This window comes from Centropristis striata, chromosome 7 (genome assembly GCF_030273125.1).
Source record: "Centropristis striata isolate RG_2023a ecotype Rhode Island chromosome 7, C.striata_1.0, whole genome shotgun sequence".
Lineage (NCBI taxonomy): Eukaryota > Metazoa > Chordata > Actinopteri > Perciformes > Serranidae > Centropristis > Centropristis striata.
Window position 1 is genome coordinate 28,211,103 of NC_081523.1, and position 22,095 is coordinate 28,233,197.

A 22,095-nucleotide genomic window follows, 5' to 3' on the forward strand; every position below is an offset into this window, starting at 1 on the left:
AGCCGTAACAGGATGAGCGATCGACTCATCTGTTTGTAATGGGACTGAGCTCTCTGGCCAGCGCTCATAATTTGACCCGGAACAAGCTTTGACAGAAACAGAGCGCCAGATTAAGATGTATTCCAATCACACCTCCCCCTTCTCCTCCTCCAGCAGCCTGCTGCCCCGGCCCGCTCCTTCTGACTTTTTCCCCGCCGGCCGCTCTTATTCGCTGTGAAATTTCACATTAACCTCCCATAACCCGCGCAGTGCAGGCAACACCAAAGCAACTTTCCAATCCGCGAGCACTCCTCTCAGAAAGATAATCGTTTGCCTTGTCATTTCTGCACCCCACACCCATCCTGGAGATAAACTCTAGCACTGGAAAGAGCAACAATTTGCGGCAGGAGCTTCTGCACCGCGGAGACCTTACGATCCCATTCTGCAGTATCAGACGCTTAGGAGATGAGGTAAGCGTGTTTCTTTAGCCTCCCTCTCTGGTTATCACCCTCCCACAGGCAGACAAACACAACACCAAGGATACTTGGGATTCAGTGTAGTTTTGGGTTTAACTATTTGTTGAAATATAAATCAAATCTTCGGAAAAGTGACAATACAGATACAGGTGCGATTAGGAGTAATTGAATATGAATCCCCTTGGAGCCAGAAAAAACTGGAGGGTGGAAAACAGGTTTGATGCCTGGAATTGCATTTTTCTATTTCTGATTGACACAAGTTACATTTAGCGCCTTTTTGTTTGTTTTGTGCCTTTGTTATTTTTCTCTTCACAGCCCAATGAGATGTTATCAGACAAGCCTCCCAAGGACAGCGAATGGCAGGCTCAGAGTCACCATAATATAGAGCCTACTTAAGTCCCTTGGTATCTCAGTTAAGAATGTCACTTGCAGGAGTGAAGGGCAGAAGAGAGAAATACAGGCTGGCAGGCGGTGAAAGGGGATTACAGGTTTTTGTCCGAGAGACAATTGCGACTGTAATTATTATGAATTGGTTTTGCTGCAGACAGGCAGGTCTGAAAAGGCAGAGACTTGAGAATGTGCTGTGGACTTTGCTTCCCTGTAGTCATCAAAGTCCTCTGCTCAATGACTCCCGTTCAATTAAAAGCCCATTAGACAGGAGGTGACTGGTTCCTGCATTTAACCTCACTTCTGCAGTGCTGCAGTCACCTTTTGCCCGCAGGACATAATTACTGAATTAGAAATCAGAAATATGTAACTGTCCTTCATACTGTATGAGGCAGAGAACAGCTTTAACCTTTTCAACTCCGCACAGAATCCTCGGCTGACTTTCTGTCTTCAGGTTGTAGAGGGCTTAGTTTTAAAACCAAGGTGAAGATACTATTATCATGCTATCTTGTCAAGAAGGGGGTTAAATAACACTGTAAAGTAGAGCTACATTTTGGCAAAGAAACATCATTTTCAAAGGGGTCCCTTGAACTCTGACATCAAGATATCTCAATGAAAATGGATTCAATGGGTACACGCCTTTACAGACATGCCCACTTTATGCTTCTCCCATTAGGGCAAAATCATACAATTTTTCTCATACACTATGAATATGTTTTGATGTGTTTTTTATGTGTTTGAAAGTCATTTTCACCTATTATAAAAAAAAGTAATTGAATATGTCTGGGTCTGTAAAAAGTCTTAGATTTGCATACATTGGCTATGACTAGAAAGCTGAGACTCGTAGTCACCATATTAACCATTTTATTGTAGGTATATCAACAATATATATAATATATCAACTATATTCTAAGCAGTTTCTTGTCCATTTTTACTCATCTGGAATGTATGAGACATAATCAAGCATGGGTATGGCCATCATAAGCTTCCATAATGTGTTCAGCTCCTAGATACTCTAAACTTAAACATTTAATTAGGTGTCTAACCAAAATACAATGTTCATTACAGATTTATGACTAGAACGGCTTGACACACAGTGCTGAGCTGAATGTGAAATTAATCTCCAGGCTCCCAGTTTCCAGATGATGCATACCACTTCCATGTGACCTCTACTGTTGACCTGCAATCTCCCCTCCTGCCCTCCTGAAATGGGTCTATGGTAGGAAGGGTTGGAGTGGAAGAAGTTAAAGTGCTGCTTTAGTGACATAACCAAAAATCAAAGAAAACTGTTGGCACATTGCACTGTATTGATTTCCATTGAGCTTCACAACAAAAGTCTTTATCATAGAGTGTACCTATTGGATAGCTGTCATGGGCTGAAGCTTTACCTTGTTTGACACGACATGTTTTGTTTGTGCTCAGAGACTATGTGCTTGTTTCTGGGTACAAAAAATATTCTGTAGATCAAAAACAAGTGATGGATTATTGCCTGGAAACAGAGACAGAGATCAAGAAGCGCGTGATGACAAGCTCTCAGAATGGAGTCACAACCTGTGAAACTAAATCCATACTCAAACACATTCAGCCCCATTAAAAACGGAAAACAATCCCTTCAGCAAACCCCCAACACCCACTTCCCTTTTGTCTTACGTCCCATTTTTTGTTGAACAAGTTGATTAAAAACGGAATTTCCTAAAACCCTTCCATTCCAGAGGCACTCTCAGCTGACTTTATTAATTAGCAAGCTCTTTTTTACTCGCCCTCCTCCTCCCCGTTCCACTCTTGTCTAATTTTTCTGGGCGTGAAAAGAGCTCGGAACAAAGCAGCGTGGATGAAATGAATTGTTATCCCCGCTAAAGCCCTTAGAAACCTCTCTTGGCCGTCAGATTTCCTCTCAGTGTGTCTGCCTGTCGCCATTGTTCTTTGACACTGTGTGATATGAACGCCACTGGCAGCCCTGATTACCGCCCGCCCCCCCGCTCCCTACTCCATCTCCTGCAGCACTTGCTGTATTGCAGCTGTAGTTCACTTTCTAAATATAAAATGTTTTAAAAGGACCATTAAGGCTGCTTGCTGGGTGTCCACTGGGTCTTTTTCATAAAGAAATTAAGTAATTCATGATTCCTTTTATTGCAACATTATAACATAGCTCTTCAGCTATCATCATCATCTTGCATATATCCTTTCATGTTGGGATTAGGCGTGTCGAAAGACATTTCTTTTGTGCGACTCCCCGTGGCCGAGGCCCCAAGATGCCCTGTGGCTAAACTGACTGTACTGAATAGACAGAAGAGAGAATAAAGTGGAGTTTGGCAATAAGACAGACATAGAAAAGTATCAAACAGGAAGTAAGGACGGCTTGTGCTGAGGGAGACCATAGACTACATTATGATGACAGACGGAGACATCTGTAGTACTGTAGGCTACATTGCAGCCTCGCTAGCTGGTCTACTTAGACTTTTAGAGGATTTTAACCCTTGTGCGTTTTGGCTCTTTTTTAATTTCTAGGTTGTTTTTTAATCACATTTGCTGCATGAATGCATATGGTATCTTGGCCATTTTTTTATCTTTATTTTGGAAGTTCAGCCTCTGCTCCTATAATAAGTGTATACCAGAATGTGTAGCCAAATTAGAGGGAAAAAAAGCATCCCTATTGAAACCCATTAAAACTAAAAAAAATGGATCACTCGGCCATTACAGTATAAAATCCTGAATTCTATTAGATCAGGCTTTCGATCTAAAGCCTTGGCTCCTAAATTTTAGTTTTTCCTTTTTTTTTCACCACCCTATGCAATGTTCCTGGTTTCCGCCAGCTGTATTATAGAGCACTCTAGGTTTGTGCTGACAGCCATCAACCACAGAGCCCAACATTGTGATTTAAACCAGTGGTGCTAATGGCATTCATTGTTTGCTTAAAAAGTACCAATTCTGATTATATTATAATGATAGACACTGGGGCTGTCACTTTTTCTCAAAATCAGGTTTGAACAAATCCAAAGTAAAAGAGAATTAGTTCAAACTAAGAGGAGAGAGACAGAGAGGCCTGTTAAAACATGCAGTCAGAGTGTATAGGAGGCACGATGCCTGAATACTGATGAATTATTATAGGAAGGTTGAATTCAAACATCATTAAAGTTTGATCAGTTAAAATTATAAAGTATCTTTATAAAAGTAGCCCATAGGACACTAGTGTTAGTGTGCATTGTAATATGCTACTTTAAGACTGAAGTTAAAGGAAACAAGAGGGGGTTTTAAAAGGGATGCACAAGGGTTAAGTGCAGAAACGCCTGACATCACTGTGCTTAAAAAAGTTAGTAAAAGTCTTGACACCAAATGCAAAAATATGGTACAGCTTGCTAATCAATCTGACGTATTTCACTTGTTTGTTTGGATTTATTTAAGCAGTTCCTTATCACTGTGATCCAATTGTAATCATTGTATTACATGTAAAATAACCACATTCAATGATCCCTTCAATGTATATGACTTTACAGTAAGTGCCTTAACTACTAAAACATCAGATATTAAAGAAGTGTATATTTAGTGAAAAGACAATGTCATTTCAAAAAATCAATTTTTACTGACATGTTTGTCTTGTATAATTATTTAATGAGAACTTCTAAAACCACACTGTCAAACCAGCAGTCAGTGTGGTTTTGAAGATGACAGTATAATATTAACTTGCACAGAAAATAGTGGTCAGCCAGCAAAAAACATGCAAGCAGATTAGCTGGCTAGTGGACCCACTACCTGCAGGTCGTATCGGTCCCTCGAGAGTCTCCCTAATGAGGAGGCACAGAGGAGCCGCAATGTTTCATCAGGGACGCTGGAGCACATAAGCTGCTCTATTGAACACTGCGGGGGGCACAAACAATTTCTCCACAGTCCATCAGCCGGTGAAAATGCTGACGTTACCTGCAAGCAACATTAATTTCACCACTGTGAAATGAATGCCAACATGACAGAAGTGTGGTTGTTTGAATTGTGTTTTTAGCACAAAAACCAATTAATTCATATTTCTTGAATGCACTGCTCTGTGACTCGTGTCATTTTAGGTTGGTGCAAATTTGCAATGTGCCATGTGCCACTGGGAAACTCGGGGCGGTCAGTGCAAAATGAATGTCATAAACCACCAGGTGTACAGGAATGTCCCCTGCTGGAAGCCATTAAATTTACAAGGGTGACATTTGCATTTTTCTGTTTAATATGGAAACCAATGAGAGGCAGTTTTTTTGACAGTATGTCATTCCATAAACCTCATCAGCACTTACACACAGGTACAGGGTCCAGTGTTTTGTAGTATGTCTTGAATAAAAATGACATCGGGAAAATATACAGCACCTTAAATACAATTTTTAAAAATGTGTGCCACCATTCTGTCCCTGACATCTGTAGAGGGCATAACAAACTCAACAAGGCTTATTAGTAGATGGTGACTACGTGTACACTGACTGTTGGATCACAACTCTTCACACCATAGCTGCATGCATTTAGAAATAAATAGCATTTTTTTTTTCATATTTATTCTATCGGGAATTACTCCCAGTTGGTGGAGTGTGGAAAAGAAGCTTTTCAGACCATAAAAATAGCACAAGGATGCCCTGCACTTTTGACCTGGTCTGAGCCTGCAGGAGGTTGTTGTAAATTCCAGTAATCCTCAACACAACGGTTTAACTGCACAGCTTATCATTTCTGACACACCTTGAACTGCAACGCTGCTCCTATTTTGGCACAGTTAATTTGCTGGAGATTCACCAAAATACAAATAAATACCAAAAAGAAAATGAAGAAGAAAACTAAGCACCGTGCACTTGATGAAAATGCCAGTTTCTTGGCAAAACGTAAACCGTACATTGTGTGCCTTCACAAAAATACACCCTATCAACTGCAGCAGGGATTAAAGTGGCAGGCCTTGCAGTTACAGGTCTCTCCAACATTACACAGCTCTGCCAGGGAGAAAAACATGTGTAGAGTCGTAGTTGGAAGGAGAATGTACATGACAGGAAATAAGAAGAAACAGAAGGTGAACATACTTTTTAGGCCTGTAGTCAGGAATGCTTCTGTCCAGGGAGATGCGGTCGCTGAGCTGAGCATTGTAGCCGTACTCTTCGTATTTCCCCTCAGCATCATGGCTGTCCTCTCCCAGAGTGGCAGCAGCTCCCCCCTGGCCAAGGCCTCCAGGTCCCTCAACTAGCCCCATGGGCTTCGCCAAACCTGCCAAGAAAATGACACAATAGAAAGACAATCATACAGATGGACATGGCCGTGTGTAGAGGCACACCCACACACACAAATAGAACACGACGAGACAGGTGAGAAACGAGGCTATGTGCAGGGGCGGCTGATTGACAGTGTGAGGAGCCCGGTGTATGGCAGCTCCGAGGCCCAGTTCATCCATAGGGCATCATTACACTGTCTGTCAATGAAAAAGCTGCAAAACACCCACATGGACACAGACGTCACAGAGGTGAGCTGAGCAGAGCAGAAGCTCAGAGATAAAGAAGTGAGAGGGCCAACGCTGTGATAGAATCCAGAGAGAATTCACAGTGCACAGCTGTTCAACAACCTTCTGTTCCAAAAAGTAAAACCAATGCCTAAACCTGCATTCTTTCTATTAGCCCGGCAGGGGGTGACTCCACTGAAGTCCGATTTAATAGGAGTCTATGTAAATTATGTTAATTTTATAAGTTATGGTCGCTACTCAGGTGTGTTTTTGTCACCCAAAAATGTCTTGCTGACACTCTAAGGAGTCAGGTATTTATTTTGAATAGTTTTGTTTCATTTTCATTTCGTATCTGTTTATTTCGGTCAATACATGTCATCAAAACAGAAGCAACAAACCAGAAAAAAAACATTGATCAAAGTAAACAATATGTAAACAGAGAGAGAAAATTGAAAATAGCGCTAAATATAGCTAATAACTTAGCGTTCTCTCGTCCAAATATGGTAACTTCTGGTTTAAAAAAATGAAAATGTAGACAAAAATGCCAAATGCCAAATTCCAGGCTTCCAAACTGTAGTCCATAAACCAGTTGGTGACATCATGGTAGCTACATCCACTTCTTTTATAGTCTATGTAAAACTTACATGTATTAATGTATACTGATCTACATTAACTTACTGAGTGGCAGGGGCTACAAGTTTTTGAACAGTACAAAAATGCACAACAATGTAATAAAATGAAGGATCATATTATAATGGTGCATGGTCAGCATTATTGTGCCTCAGCATGGTTAAAAAAACAACCTTAATGAATCACTGATTCAGTGCATCACTTAGAGAGCATGGTGAGTGACCGAAGTCAAACACACCCACAATGTTGCACAACCTGTGCACGCTGGGTAACAAGCTCATGGTGGATCATCCTTCAACATTAACTTAGGAACCTGTACCTCTAGAGAGGTGTTATGATAATAATCGTTGTCATTGCTGACTGCAGAGCATACAGCTCAAAATATTTGAAGCAATAGAACTGAGAGCATATTGAGGAGGACTTGCAGAATGGTGTTCAGAGTAAAACATCTACTCAATTGAAATAGAGTTGCACAGTTGTATGTGTGCACTACACAGAATTAAAACTACGTAGGATCCCTTTCATGTGTGTGTTTATTGGTTGTAGCTGCTATGGAGTTCATACTGTTTACATTTCCATGTTGTTTGCATTGGTGTTGCTTTAATGTGAAGTTAATTGTGTAAAAATGTGTCAGGGCATTTAATGTATGTAGCTTAATAATGCTTGTTGTACTATTGTGGTGTCATAGCCTTTTTATTTTTTGTTTAATTGTCTGAGATTTGTTTTCTTTTATGGCTTATTTACAGTAAGGCTACACTGCTATACTTAGGTGGCTTTATATTGGTATTGGCTTATCAGTTGTATGCACAGGCTGTAGAAGTCCACCTAAAGAGAAGGAATTTTTTCTCGGTTCAGACATTAGGGATCAGTGGTGTGATGTGGCCTAGGTAATCTGTTGTGAGCATTTTCTTCCGCTGAATTAACGAAGCAATCATGATTATAAATAAACTCACGGCAAACACATATCTTAGTTAGCAACAACGTTATTGTATTAATTTATTTTATGTTCTATTTGATGTATAGGTCATGGGAACCTATATAAACTTCCACAAGTGGGTTTTTGTTCACAATATCCTTTCTTTATAATCATCAAACTGCAGATGTGAAGGTCTATCTTTGTACCTCACTCCACACCTCTGTTCTCCCTGTCACGTGCATTTAAAAAAATATTATTATTTTCTAACAGTGTAAGCTTTCCAGAAGGTTTCCTATAATATTTTGAACAGTGTGTCATAGTACTTGGTCTATCCAGAATGAAGAAAACAAGGAAAATACATTTGAAAATAAGGAAAGATTTCTGAGGGATACCTTTATTTACATATATGTATTATTTTTTGTCATAGTAGCAATTAAATAGACAGGTTTTGACCCTGTTATGCATCTAAGGGTTATTTTTTTCCTGATCTGATTATTATGCGGAGCGAGAATGAAACACGTGTAACCATTTGGACTGAAATGTGATTTCAACTGATATTTCTAAATATATTGTGGATCTAAAACTTTTTTTACAGAGACCTTAAGTCCAAAAAGAAGCCCCAGATGTTAACTGAGGCTTGAAAGGCTCTATATGTCTAATCATAGAAGCATTTTAGAAGCAGTCTGTAGCAAGGCCATTACCGTGAAGTGGTTATTCAAACAGTGCTTGAGCCATGCAGGTGCTTTTGTCCCACAAAGAATCCCTAAAGAGTGGCCAGATTGTCTATCTATGTGCCTAATGGGGAATTAGAGCCAGTCCTTGGCCAGCCCCATCATGTTAGGCTTCTTTGGTTTAACAAAACTAAATTCAGCACCAGATTTAATGTGTCCGACCTAAAATACCCCTCTGCTCTCATTAAAATGACTCATGGCTGTGATTTAACAGGCTGCTGCTTTGTTACTGTGACAGTGACATTTTCAGACAAGAAAGGAGAAAATGTGGTACAGTGTCAAAAGTGAAGTCCTGGCTGATGGGGGGAAAAGCCTGTTCACTAATTCAGACCTTTCAGGGACTGTATGAATATTATTATGGTGGGGAGGGGGCTGAAACGTGTTTTTATATATATAAATTATTTTTAGGTTTAAAAAAATTCAAAAAGTTTTCCTTCTGATTATGTTATGTTGTAGAGAGGTGTTTCATATTTCTCTGTCTGTGCCCTTCCCTAATATCTGAGGTTCAAACGTTCGCAGGGTAAGCTAGTTTAGCCACGTCACTATCTCGAAAGCCAATCAATAGTAATAAAAGAAACGTTAAACTTCCAGCCCAGAGAGCGAAAAACGCCCTGTAACACCGTAGCAGATATTATTGTATATTTCACAACCCCTAACGCTGTGTCAGCAACTGACAGTTTTAAGCTAACACACAACATTAAAGACGCTAACTGCAGCACTTACCATGATGATACGTCTGCTAGTCGCAACAACAGACTCCCTGTGTGTGGCGGTTCAAACATCTGGCTGAATGTCTCTGGTGTTTCTTCTAACGGGCTAAACAGACCGTGCCTAAACTACCTGCGTGGTGGGCGGGGCCTGAGGCCAGATACAGAATTTCTCATTGAGGGAGACACAGCCCCTTCTCAATGTTTTTTGTATATTTTGTATGTCATAGCAGTGTATTCTTCCACAGGCTGTTAATATTTAGTTTGGACCCTACTATTTGACTTATTAAATAATGCAACATTCTCCAACTTAAAACTAATTTAAAACTTAATTTTTTAATGGAACAATATGTTTGGCATAGCCCAAATTACACATCAAGAGTGGAAATAGAAACATATTAGTCAATACACTCACCAGCCACTACTCCTCTGACCTCTGGCATCAACAAGGCATTTTAGATCACTGGGTATTTTCTCTTTTTCTGACCATTCTCTGCAAACCCTAGCGATGGTTGAGTGTGAAAATCCCAGTAGATCAGCAGTTTGTGAAATACTTAGAGCAGCCCGTCTGACACCAACAGCCATGCCACGTTCAAAGTCACTTCAATCACCTTTCTTCCCCATTCTGATGCACACTTTGAACTTCAGCAGCTCATCTTGACCATGTCTACATGTCTAAATGCTTTGAGTTGCTGCCATGTGATGGGCTGATTAGATATTTGAGTTACAGATCGACCTAACAAAGTGGCCGGTGACTGAGTGTATTTGATTTATTTACTGAGGTGCTTTCTATTTTTGATCCGCATCTACAGTTTCTCACATTGAACACATTGGTTCTCCCAGCTGGTTGAAAATAAAGCCCTGACACTGACATGACTGTTGTCCCCTTCATATGTGAAAATTGACTTTTATGATCCAAAACACACACACACATTGCATGTTTTTGAATATTTTACATGAACTAAACCATTCGGTCTTTTTGCAGTAATTATTGCAAGAAAATTTCTAAATGAAATGTGGCATGGAAAGTTTAAAGACCATCCCTTCAGGAAATAGAAGAAAAATACATATTCCGAACTCTTATCAGAACATGTGTCCCACATAAAACAAAGTTAGCCTTATTCATATCTGTCTCTGCCGGCTTGACTATTGTTTGACTATTTAAAATTCCTTGAAACTGTAGGATAATGTCAGATAATTGTTATGCAAGGCGAGCATCCAGTGTGGCCTCCACAGAAAAATCGAGCTGCGTCTGTTCTCCTCATCAACAGATGGACACACAGACAGTAAGTAAACAGCGCATACCAATGAAGAGCTCAGCTCTCAGCTTCACCCCTCCAGGAACTGCGGAGTAATCACCATATTTGGATGGCCTCAAATCCTCGGGTGCTACTGAAGATTTGTAATTGGAGCTGAATGGTTGCAAACTGGCTTCTCCCGCGAGAGGGATTTAGCATGCCCTGCACCAGCCAGTGTGGTGGCATTTTGACAAGTATGGGTGGGGTGCACGTCACGGACAAGCCATCTGGCATAGCGGCCCGTGTCACACAATAACACAGATACCCTCCAGAGCAGTAGACTCAAGTCTGGAGGGCCTCTTTGTCTCCGCATGTGTCCTGGAAGCAGGACAATGCCTGCCAGATTTGTTTTCTGGTCGCTGCATCATTTTACTTCCCCCTGCCTTCCACTTCCTCTGTTTGATTGAAGGAAATTCCATTATGGGATGAGAGGCCTGAAAATCTGATCCACTGTCTGTCTGTAGCGCTTCACCATAAATTTAAAGATTCTGCAGAAGCAATCTCATGATGGAGAGTTTATATTTGTCAGCAGCACTGCAGCAAAGTGATGCTGTTTGGCTTTAACTGCAAATTTTTGTGAATCTTTTGCAGGGTTCTGTTTTTCTGTGGCTGCTGACCTGTTTTGATACGCCTTGTAGGTTATTTGAGGTAATTAAATTGCCTTTCCTGTCTCTGATTCATCTTTTTTCCATTTGATGTTTTCATCTCGTGAAATTTCTTGAGAAGCAAGCAGAGAGTCATGAAAAAAACAATTGAATATTCATAAATTTATCAATAGCGAAATGCTTCTTTTGCACAGCGGCATTTATTTCCAAAAATGGCTGCTTACAAACAAAAATAGAAGCTTTTAATACATTTCTTGAAAGGAAGAATTGGACCGTGTACGTCTGTGGGCAGAGCATTGCACGAACACTGTGGGGATTAAGAGCTCTATTCCCTCGGCGCCTGCACAAGTTAAAAATGTATGTACACATGATCCTGTGAGGCACTTTGTATAAAAGCAGCCAGCAAGTGGGCTGTTATGTTCTGGTCAGAAAAAGATGACAATGACTAAGGGCCCATGCTGCTCACTGTAGTGCTGTGACTAAGATAGCTACAGATACAAGGACTCAATGGAGGTTAAAACAAATATTGTACCAGTGGTATTTCCATGTTTTTTTTTTCATTCACTGTTCACCCGATGTGAGATTCACTCTCCACCTCTCCACCAGCACTTTAATCCTCTCACGAGAAAGCAGTTCCAACATCTGCTTCTTCCACTCAAGCTTCATTCTCATCCAAAGCAGGATGTGGATCCTCACACTGCAAGGCGTCAATTTGAATCTCATCGTGTTGGAGTATACATCTGTCTCTGTACTCGCTCCTCACATCCCATTTGTCCAAACCCTCTTACATGATACATGAAACCCCATAACAGCCATAAATTATACAGCAACATTCAGAATGTGTCTGATTTGGCCTTTATAAGATAGAGTCTCAAATTCAAAGATGACCCCATTTTTAATGAATGATTCAAGAGCAAGAGTGGATTTATGCATGTCCAAAGTGATGCAGCTGAGTTCTAAATATTGATGGTGAGGCGAGGGTTGGGGATTCGGCGATCTCTTCAAGAAGAGGAAAAATAACTCGATCTAGAGAGATTTAAAGCTTTCAAAGGCCAAAACAAATCTATGAAATATTGAGAGCTCGGAGAGGAGCCGTATTAATTTTAGCACTGCCACTCATAATAGCAGCAGGCATGTCAGCAAGATAACAACTCTGATTTAGAAATTGGTAGCACTAGACCCCCAAATTATCTCTAAACAATGGATTGTTGTCCTTTTGCAAAATGTAAGCCCAACGAGAGCTGGCATGACAGTGCAAGAACAACAAATATGGAGCTGCTATCTTTATCTGTTTATTTCAAACAATTATATCAGCGGTGTTAGGAATTATCTACTGTTTCCCCTTTCTGTGTGCATTTTCATTTCTGCCTTTTTAATTCTTCATAAGTGCATGAGTTTAGGTGTTTACAGCCTATACAAAAACATTTTAAATACATATTTAAAACATTTACCTCACTTAATCAAATCAAACAGTCAATGGTCAAATTATTTCTTTACTTCAAGAAATCAAGGTGCACATGCAGTGGGAGGAGGTCAAGAAATAAACTTGTCTATGAAAAAATATATAAGCTATTGACAAAAACAGGCTCTCTTGGCCATTTGTGTACACTTTTGAATGTACTTTGAGGAATTTCCAAAACCTCCTTGTTATTAATAAGACTGGTGGCTGTTAAATTAACTGCAATCAGCACCCTGTTGCCTTCTGAACCAAACAAAGGTTCCTCCATAAATCGAATGCCCTGCCAATGTTGACCTCAATATTTCATCAAGAGGTGTAACAGCTGTGCATCAGTCAAGCTCCATACTGCAACGCAGAATACATCTGATAAAATTGATTACGATTATTATGGACGCCGCCTTTGATTCGGCAAATCTGCACCATGTAACCTCATGTTCCCCAAACCATTCAACCATAGAGGTCTCTTACTCCTACCCTGAAATATATCCCATGGAACTGGTAATATCACAGTCAGGAGATCGACAAATCCTCAGACCTAAATGTAACAGTCCCTGTTTTAAATGTGTCATTGAAATTGTGAACTGGTTGCAGTTTGGTTAGGCATAGCAAAAGATTGTTAAAAAGGTCAAATAAATGGACATAACTCCCAAAAGTGTGATAGTAACATAGGTGACATAAAGTGTGATGTAGACGTGACATCACTATGCACAGGTTACGCACAGAAATTAATTTACGTAACTTAATTAAATTAACTAATAAAACACTGACAAAGTACACAAACAGGCTCAAAACCCGGGTCAAAGTCCTGTGTTTGTTCGACCCATACACAACCCCTCCCCCCTCTCTAAGTGGACCTTGTCATTCTTTACTTTCTTTCCACCTTAGCTTTCACACTCCATAACCTAACTTCTGCCTTGACGTCCTTCATAATTACTACGCTCACTAGAGGGTGGCGCTATCGACAAACATAAATATGTTTCGTCGTTTTAAGATGCTGTACAAATGACACATGGGGTAATTTTGGTGGGAGGACAGTCTATGTCCGGGGTGTCAAACTGGTCCATGAAAGGGCCAGTGTAGGTGCAGGTTTTCATTTCAACCAATTAGGAGCACACCTAACTCAACCCATTCAATCATTTGAACTGTCTTATCTCAGTTGATCTGTTGAAGCAAAAACCGACAGCCACACCGGCTCTTGCATGGATCAATTTGACACTCCTGGTCTAGTTGCATGAACTACCAGCAGTTCCGGGTAAAATGGTAAAGGCTGAATCTGATGACTATGATGCAAGATCCAGTGATGAGGAGCATCTTTTGGAGTGATTGCTAAGCCAAATTATGGTTTACGGTCAATCTGTCTACAGCTAAATTTAGATAGAAGTATTACTGCAGAAGTTCGAATGCCCTTTGTATCTTTTCGTAGTGTATAATCTGTTCATATCTGAATAGTGTATTCAGTTATATCCCTTAGTACTTTCAAGATTTCCAACATTTCTAACAATACTTTTGTTCCATTTTGTAAAAATTCTCAAAGAAAGATGGATAAACAATCAAAGTGCAGAGAGGCAATGAAAATCCATTTTTACATCATCAATTATCCAGTCTGGCATATTGGTCTCTGTGTCCTTTCCTCATTGGATGTCATCATTAAATGTTAGTAATGTAATCACTGCATGACTTTAGGCCAACAGTGTAAATAAGGAGAAATGCTTGCTCCATCTAAGATTGCCATTATTGTCTGTGGCTGACTACTGATTGTCAGGTTAGTTGCTGAATTCATTATCGTGATTCCTCAAGGCTGAGCGGAATTGATTCTTATCTGACTCTGAAACTGTTTTGTCGACCAGAGCCTCATCTACATATCATTATTGGAATATATTTCATTTCATCAGGCTTTACCATGCTTCCCTGCAGCCACCTCCATTACACATGGCACAACAACATATAGGCACACCGCGATGTGTATCATTAAGATACAGTCAGAACATCAAGTGTGTGTCAGCGTGGACGAGAGAGAGAGTGTGACATTTCTCATTTCTCATCAAGTCTTTGCCCCAGCAGGCTTAGCATATAAACAGCGTTGGTTTCTTTGCCATAATTGGGCATTATAGATAAGAAGCATATCTGGTGCTGCAGCTGGGCCTGTGCGGCTGCCATCCCATCAGCACCTACGCACTGGGAGAAGGCCGGGAGTGACATGCATGGCTGATGACAACAGACTCAGTAGGACCGTGAGCCGAGGGACAACAGCCGAGCTCGAGCAATGACACATCAAGCGCTGGTCAGATGAGTGAACTGAATAGTAGCACATTCACTTGCTAATAGCAATATCTGTTTTTTAAGAAGCTTATTTTTAGAGCAGCTGACACAAGAGTAGAAAAAAGAGAGGCAATAAAAGGAAGGTCAGGTAGTTTCATCTGAGTCCAATCCAATTTAGGTTTGACCTTAGGCTATCATAATGAGAGTTACAAAAGTTGATGTTGTTTTTTTACTCATTAGATGTTTTTGTTCTATCCCTTTCTCTTTATTTTTTAACATCCCCTTTTGCCTGAAAGATGGATCCAATCATAGCTTAGCAACCGTACCTATAAGTACTTGGATATCTCCACAGTTTGAAGTGGTGTGCATTGTGCTGTGTTAAGATTTGAAGAGTAAACAGGAGTTTTTTACACAAGAGTAAACAGAGTTTTTTTGTGTTAAAGTTCATAAGGAATTGATTGAACAGTGTGTTTCCCTTCTAAAACGTAAGCTGCAGTCATTAGCATGCCCAGCTAACTAGCCAAACATGTAACTGTATGTAGCATTATAATAGCCTCAGTCTAAAGCTAGATTCCTTTTTTAAGAGTTTTGTTTGAAAGTTGCAATACACAACATTAAGAAATGGTACACTGTGTAAGATATGACCAGAATTTTGGATTAAAATATATATTTTTAAAAACTAATATTATATCAGCCAGCAAAAAGGAGGCACACCATGATCCAGGCTAGGCTAAGGAATGCCTCACATAAACCTGCCCAGCACCTTTCTCACTAAACCAGCTCTCTTGGCCATCATTTTAGTTTGGAACATTCAATACATTTTTGTGGATGTTGCAAGTTTACTGAACCCCTAACTGTAATGTTACAAATCTTGAACCGTTGTCGTCACTGCAATTAGACTATCAAGCAATTTTTGCACAAGGACAAATGTTACCCCCTTTTTCCCCATTTTTTAACATGTTGTGAGTAATTGTGACCATTGTGACTTTGGTATAGCAGTAAACAACTATTCGCTTTGTAAATATATGGTGGAATAATGGTTTCCTGGGCAGAGAAAGATGTCACAATCCTTTGTGTGTTAAAATCAGAGCTTCTCTGTTTTATTGGTTTGGTACCATGGCAGGATGCATGCTGATGGTTGCTAACATGGTTCCCACCTGTGGTATTGAGATGGTGTCATCACAGAAGCGTAATGCCCAACCAGGTTAACACTGTTAACTCCGTCAGCACTGTTGCTGTTGTTAGTACTGTGAGTGCTGTCAGACTGTTAAACTGCATTATGCACCAATGTGTAAACAGAAAGCTTGAAAGAAGTAGGACCGTAATGTAGGGTAACCAGTGGGTTAATTATTAAATTATGCTTTTTCTGCACTAACTGACAACAACAACACATTATGTTTGATATCTACAGCTCAGTTTAAGTTTCCGTGTCAATATTGACCTTAAAAATATTTATCAGTCAAACTCTAATGTTAAAAAATAGGCATTTTATCTCTTTAAATAACAGCAGCTAATCTTATTTGTGTTTAGTGTTCTTTTAGGCCAGTCAGACTCATAGGGCTTCAGCAGGTAAGTACCTGCAAGGAAGTATTTGCTAGTTCTAATGCAGTACTTAAGGTCAAAACGCTGCTTCATAAGCTTGTTAACAAGCTTAAAACCCCCTCATCTGATTACACAAAGACGATGGCATCCACAGCAGAGCAGCGCTGCTGATAACCCTTATGTTGCTCATTTCTGCGCCGAATGTGCTGCTGATAAAGCTTGACCGTTGTTTTCCTGTTGGAGGTCTGGTGACCATCCATCAGAAGACTATAAAAACGGAATTCTGCGACTTGTTTATGTCCTTCAAATCTAATTGGACCATGCTGCAGCTCCTGTGGCATACTATTGGTAGGCAATAAACAACAGAGGGAATGGGCAATTACTTCATATTGCTGCCGGACATGGTAATAGTTATTGGCGCGCTGAGTCTTCCTCTCACCATAGTTATTCCCAATGGCCACAGAATACAATTTGTGGTCTGTGCACGTTTTAGAAAAAGGGCCAGTGACCTGGGATATGAGGATATGATTAAGTATGCCATTAAAGAGCTCAAGACAAATCATGGCGGGATTGTGACAGCCAGCGAACGTTTCCAGCCTGTGTGCACTCCTGGGTACACATTGTCGCTGTCAAGGAAAAATTACGTAACTACAATTGATTCCTTTTTCTGTTCCAGACTTGGATTGCATGGAAAGTGATACCCTGCTGTAGTTTGTTTTCCACTTGAAAATCTGAATTTGTCAGGCTCACATTGAACAACTGGATTTGTTGAATTAATTAATTCATCTGGAACTCAATGTGGAATCCATGGTAACAGCCTAATACCCAACGGAATTATGACAGAATTTACTGTATTCATTTCAGACTCACACCTGGGCCCAAGATGTTTTTATTATCTTGTATTTCTTTGCTAACTGGAAACGTAGGTGACTGTGCCAGCTTTGCACTTAGTTCATTGCTTGTTCGTCTCTTCAGGCCATAATCAACTGTTACTCTCTCCACTTGTAAAATACCTGAAAAGTGTGTCCCAGCCATACTTGGACTCAATTGTGCTGCAAGTTGAGTCAGTTGTGAGAATAATTTATGAAGTGAAATTTGTACCTTTAGGGGTACAACAGCTGTCAGTGGGGTAGTCCCCTTTAAGGAACAGTGTCGTACCCTTGAGATTGGCTTGGGGATATAAACGATAAGTACTTTCTGCGCCTTCAAAAAAAGTAAACATGGCTAATTTATGTCACATAATTAGACCTTGGGAGGTACATCAATGTAGATTGTACCAAACACTGACTCCTACTGTACCTCTATTTCCAATCGGCTATTTATTGGACTTATGTACCTTTTTGAGGGCCAAACAGGTACATATATGTTCCCAAGACAATTTTCAACAGTGCAACAGCTGTACCTTCGAGGATACTGCCCCAGTGAAAAGCCACTGTGCACCGCAAGGTACAAATATATCATGTTTTCTGAGATTGTATGACGTTCACAAGCAAAACAACTGACAAAACGTTCTTTAGACGGCATATTTTGATACGTAGAGGAGGATAATGCCCTTCAGCCAACGCTCAGGGAAAATAAAGTCAATTCCCAATTACACTTTACTCAATAAAACTTCAGGTTTTTAAATCCACCCACTCGAAATTGGCATCAGACAAAGCGTTATAATCCATACACAATTTTATCTTGGATGACCCAGTTGTATAATTTCAAATGAAAATGTTTATTAAGTAAAGTTATTTTCCCTTCAGTCCTTAAAGAGTTCTGCAGTGTGTTTCTGTCCCTCAAGAATGATTCTGTGTGGTTGCATTGTCTCTTTATAAAGCTAAGTGACTGAGAGGATGCATTGTACTTTTTGAGAGGCAATGGCTGCTGGCTGGGTGCCAGATGCCAAGCATAACTCAAAGTGACAGAGTGACCCTCAAATAGCTGCCGAGGCTTGGGCATAATAACAAGATCATGCAGAAACAGTCCGCAGTCGCACTGTTTCGGGGGCCATGAAGCTGTGAAACGTCCTTAACTACTGGCTGTTGAGCAAACTGTCAAACGGACTGTCAGGACACTTTTTTTGGAATCATTTCTAACATTGCAACCAGTTAGAAGGAGCTGCTGCATGTTGGATAAAGAAAGCAAGACTCTTACTTTCTCCATATTTCCTATGTGTTCTTAAAATCAGGGTTTTAACAGCTTTCAGGGGGCCGAATTGTAGTTGAAGAGGAATTAAGATATATGTGACCTTTACTGGTGACCAGCATGAAATTCACCAGCAGGACCTGCATCCTCCTACACAATACCCATCGCTTAATGCCCTAGTTCAGCATGAGTAACCTATAATTTACACAGATGATAAAGTCACAATCCCCCAGGAGAACAGTTAGCTAGTGATTATAAATTGACTTTAGTGATAGATTAGCAATCAATCAGTAACACCGATCTAAGTAGTAACCTTCTACAGTGCTGATTTGTCATTATTTTGTAGTCACTGGTTCAAAACATCACCATTAAGGTAATAGGTTAGAGGTTTAAAATGTAACAGTTACTGAATCGGCTACTGATCATCACCCCACTGAATGTCGTTAGGATCTGCTTGTGCTGAAGCATTTCTGTGGTATTCTCATACAACATTACTGACATTGAAGTATGCCACCAAAGCAGGGTGAGAAAATGTTATTTATGATCCCACTTAGCCTCAACATCCTGTGAGTGAGCACCGCGCAGTCCAAAAAATACATTAAATTCAAGAAATGTGCTTCCTTCATTACAGCAATGACCTGCACAGGAGTCACTGAGAGCCTATCCAATTTTTTCACTCTGTCAGCCATGGATTACTTTTTTTTTTGCTCCACTTATAAAACAGAAAATGTTTCTGGACCTTTAACCCAGAATTTTAGCAGAAAATCATAGTCTTGGGTGTTGTAAAATAATTTACATGCATTGTCAGTACAGATGAAACAGTTAATCCATTAGTCTATCGACAGAAATGTAACTACTTTTGTGATTGATTAGTTGTTTCTGTCATTCATTTTTCAAGCAAAAATGCCTTGCTTGTTCTGCTTACAAATGTATTGATTTGCTGCTTTTCCTTATAAGAAATATTATATTTTTTGGTTTTGGACTGTTGTTCTAACAAAATAAGACATTTGAAGATGTGAGCTTTGTAAAATTGCGATGGACATTTTTCACAATTTTGACCTTTAATTGACCAAACAATGATTACTGATAAATTGATTAATTGGTATGTTGATATGATGTAAAAAAAAAAAAAAAAATCTTGATATGTTTATTTTTAACCACAGCGACTTTTCCTGTAGTTATTATAATATAGAAATGCATGTGTTAACAGTAATAGAATGATTCAAATTTAATGTGGAGGTTTTTAACCTTTTTTGTGTCAAGGACCTTAAATTAATACATACTAGGTCACGGACCCCATTTGATAAGATTTTGCTTTGGAGATATCTGAAAAAATCACAGTAGTCACTGTTTTGAATCTTGCTTACACTTATAGTGAATTAAAAAGTGAAAATTAACTATTTTTCCATTTTTCTGGGGACCCACTGGAACTCCCTCAGTGACTCCTAGGGGTCCCCAGACCCCTGATTAAGAATCACTGATTTGATGCATGTTAATTTGGTTCTAATGTGATTTTAAAATGGAATTTGAGGATGTAAACTTCTGTTTGCTTCAATAAAGTAAATCATTTTTTTAATTAAACACTGATGTAACTGTCTCCATACTCATTATAATGAGTTATAAACTTGGATATTTTTCCCCCCCTGTACTGTATCCAGATGAGTCTTTTCAAGCATCTGTATGAGTGAAGCCTTAAACATCAGTTGTGATTGTAGATTTCCCACAGGAGAATATCACCATGAGTAAGACAGACAGTCATATGTAACCTGATTTTAAAGGTTGCTTTTCTGCTGAGGAGACCAAATCTGCCTCACAGACTAATGGGCGTGTAATGAAATACAAGTCTGTCATTCCGTTATAGAGCCATTACATTAGACTCTCCTTCAAAACTCAGACAGCTTGTTAAATCTGATATGTTTCAGCAGCGCTGCCTCCAGTGAAATGAGCTGCTGCTGGAGATACAGACTTCCTCTGAGCGGGATTCTATACAGAACAACTAACACATCAACACTTAACGCATAAGTTTATGTGAAGTTTACAACAAGTCAATTATGGGTTAGGGGTGTCGCAGTCTAATAGGCTGTTAAAGTAACAGCCCAGTAAAGTCTATCAACATAAATGGTATAAGCACATATAGCAAGTATTGCACTGTAATGCATCACCCTGCTTCATTAGCTTCTTAACAAGCAGTGGTGGTGCTTTGGAGGCAGCAGACCTTCACTCACCAACGCTCTGACAGTGTTTCATGTGTCAAATCAAGCTGATTTTCCACTGCTTTACTGAAGAAATGAGGCTACAGGCTGACAGAGAAATATGCATGAGTCATGCTTCAGGTCTAAGGAGAACTCCAGCCTATGCACCTTTTAGATTCTGGAGGGCAGTTTGGTCAATCAGTTCTCTATATTGCACTCTGTATATGAGGTATAGTCAAAATTCATAAAGTGTTTCATTCGCAGTGGTCATTATGTGCTTCATTATGATGATGACTTTCTTATAAGTAGCGGATGTTGCTATTAAGATGCTCAAGCCTACCGTTTAACTGATTGTAGACCACATCCTCCAGCCTCTCCAGCCTCTGGAGAATAGACTGCCTGTCCACCAAGTTGGAAACTTTGCCATTCCTGGCTCGCAGTCTCTGGTCAGACATACGCCCTATCTGGATGAGCTCCTCGGATCGGTCTTGGATCCTGCAGTAGACCGAGAACAGGATAATCCCCACAAACACTAAAATGTTGACGGTCAGCAAAGTTTTGATTTTGCGTGCCACAGCCATGAAAGAGAATTATTGTCTGGCTGACTCAGTCAAGCCCAGCAGCTGTCCATGTGCGGTGGCCTGCTTTTTTGCACACCTTAACTGTGTGTGTGTTGCAGGAGGATGAATTTTCTGCACGGGGGAGAGAAGGTCAACTCGTGGATGTGACAGATCCGGTTCAGCACCGCGGACAGCGCTCACTTCTTCGCATCACACCCCGTCACATGAGGACTCAAGGTGGGGAAGGTTGCTGGTGACCACCGCCGGTGATCGATATTTTTCTACGGGGCTGAGAAACAGCTGCACACGCTCCGCCGTCGTCCTCAGCTACATATTACAAGCGAGAAATTACGCCACGGGAGGCACTGATCCTGTAGAAGAGCCCACGGCAGTTGCAAAACATCTTTCCCCTCCGCAAGTCGCCAGATCCTTAGCCCCAATACGTCTCGTCCATCTTACAGGAGATACGCTGCAATAACCGCTCGCATCGAAGCATCATCCTGCTATCACTGCTTTGCTGTGGCATCTCCTTTAAAAAAAAAAAAAGGCGTTGTGGTCACTCGATCTGTCCCGAGGAGCTTATGTCCATGCTTCATAAACAAGGCGGCGTTTCTCTCCCTCTCTTTCTCTCTCTCCCTCCGTCTCTCTTCGCTCTGTGTTTGTGTTCCGTCAGTCCATTGTTGTTCCCTCTTGTTTGGCGGTGCAGAGCAGGATGAGTTGAGAGCAGATTTGCCCTCAAATGCGGTGTGGGAGAGATGCAGCCGGGCTCTGGCATGCTGTC

The 22,095-nt window shown here is 40.4% G+C and overlaps 1 protein-coding gene across 1 annotated transcript in view; it reads right to left on the reverse strand.

Moving 5' to 3' along the window:
* galnt9 (polypeptide N-acetylgalactosaminyltransferase 9) overlaps positions 1 to 21,787 on the reverse strand; it is a 109,086-nt gene extending 87,299 nt beyond the window's left edge. Inside the window, exons 1-2 of the mRNA XM_059337304.1 lie at positions 21,095 to 21,787; positions 5,876 to 6,056 (exon numbers count right to left, since the gene is read on the reverse strand). Of these exons, the coding sequence (XP_059193287.1) occupies positions 5,876 to 6,056; positions 21,095 to 21,335 (422 nt within the window). The 5' untranslated portion in view covers positions 21,336 to 21,787. The remainder of the gene's footprint in view (positions 1 to 5,875; positions 6,057 to 21,094) is intronic.
* Positions 21,788 to 22,095: the final 308 nt, after the last annotated feature.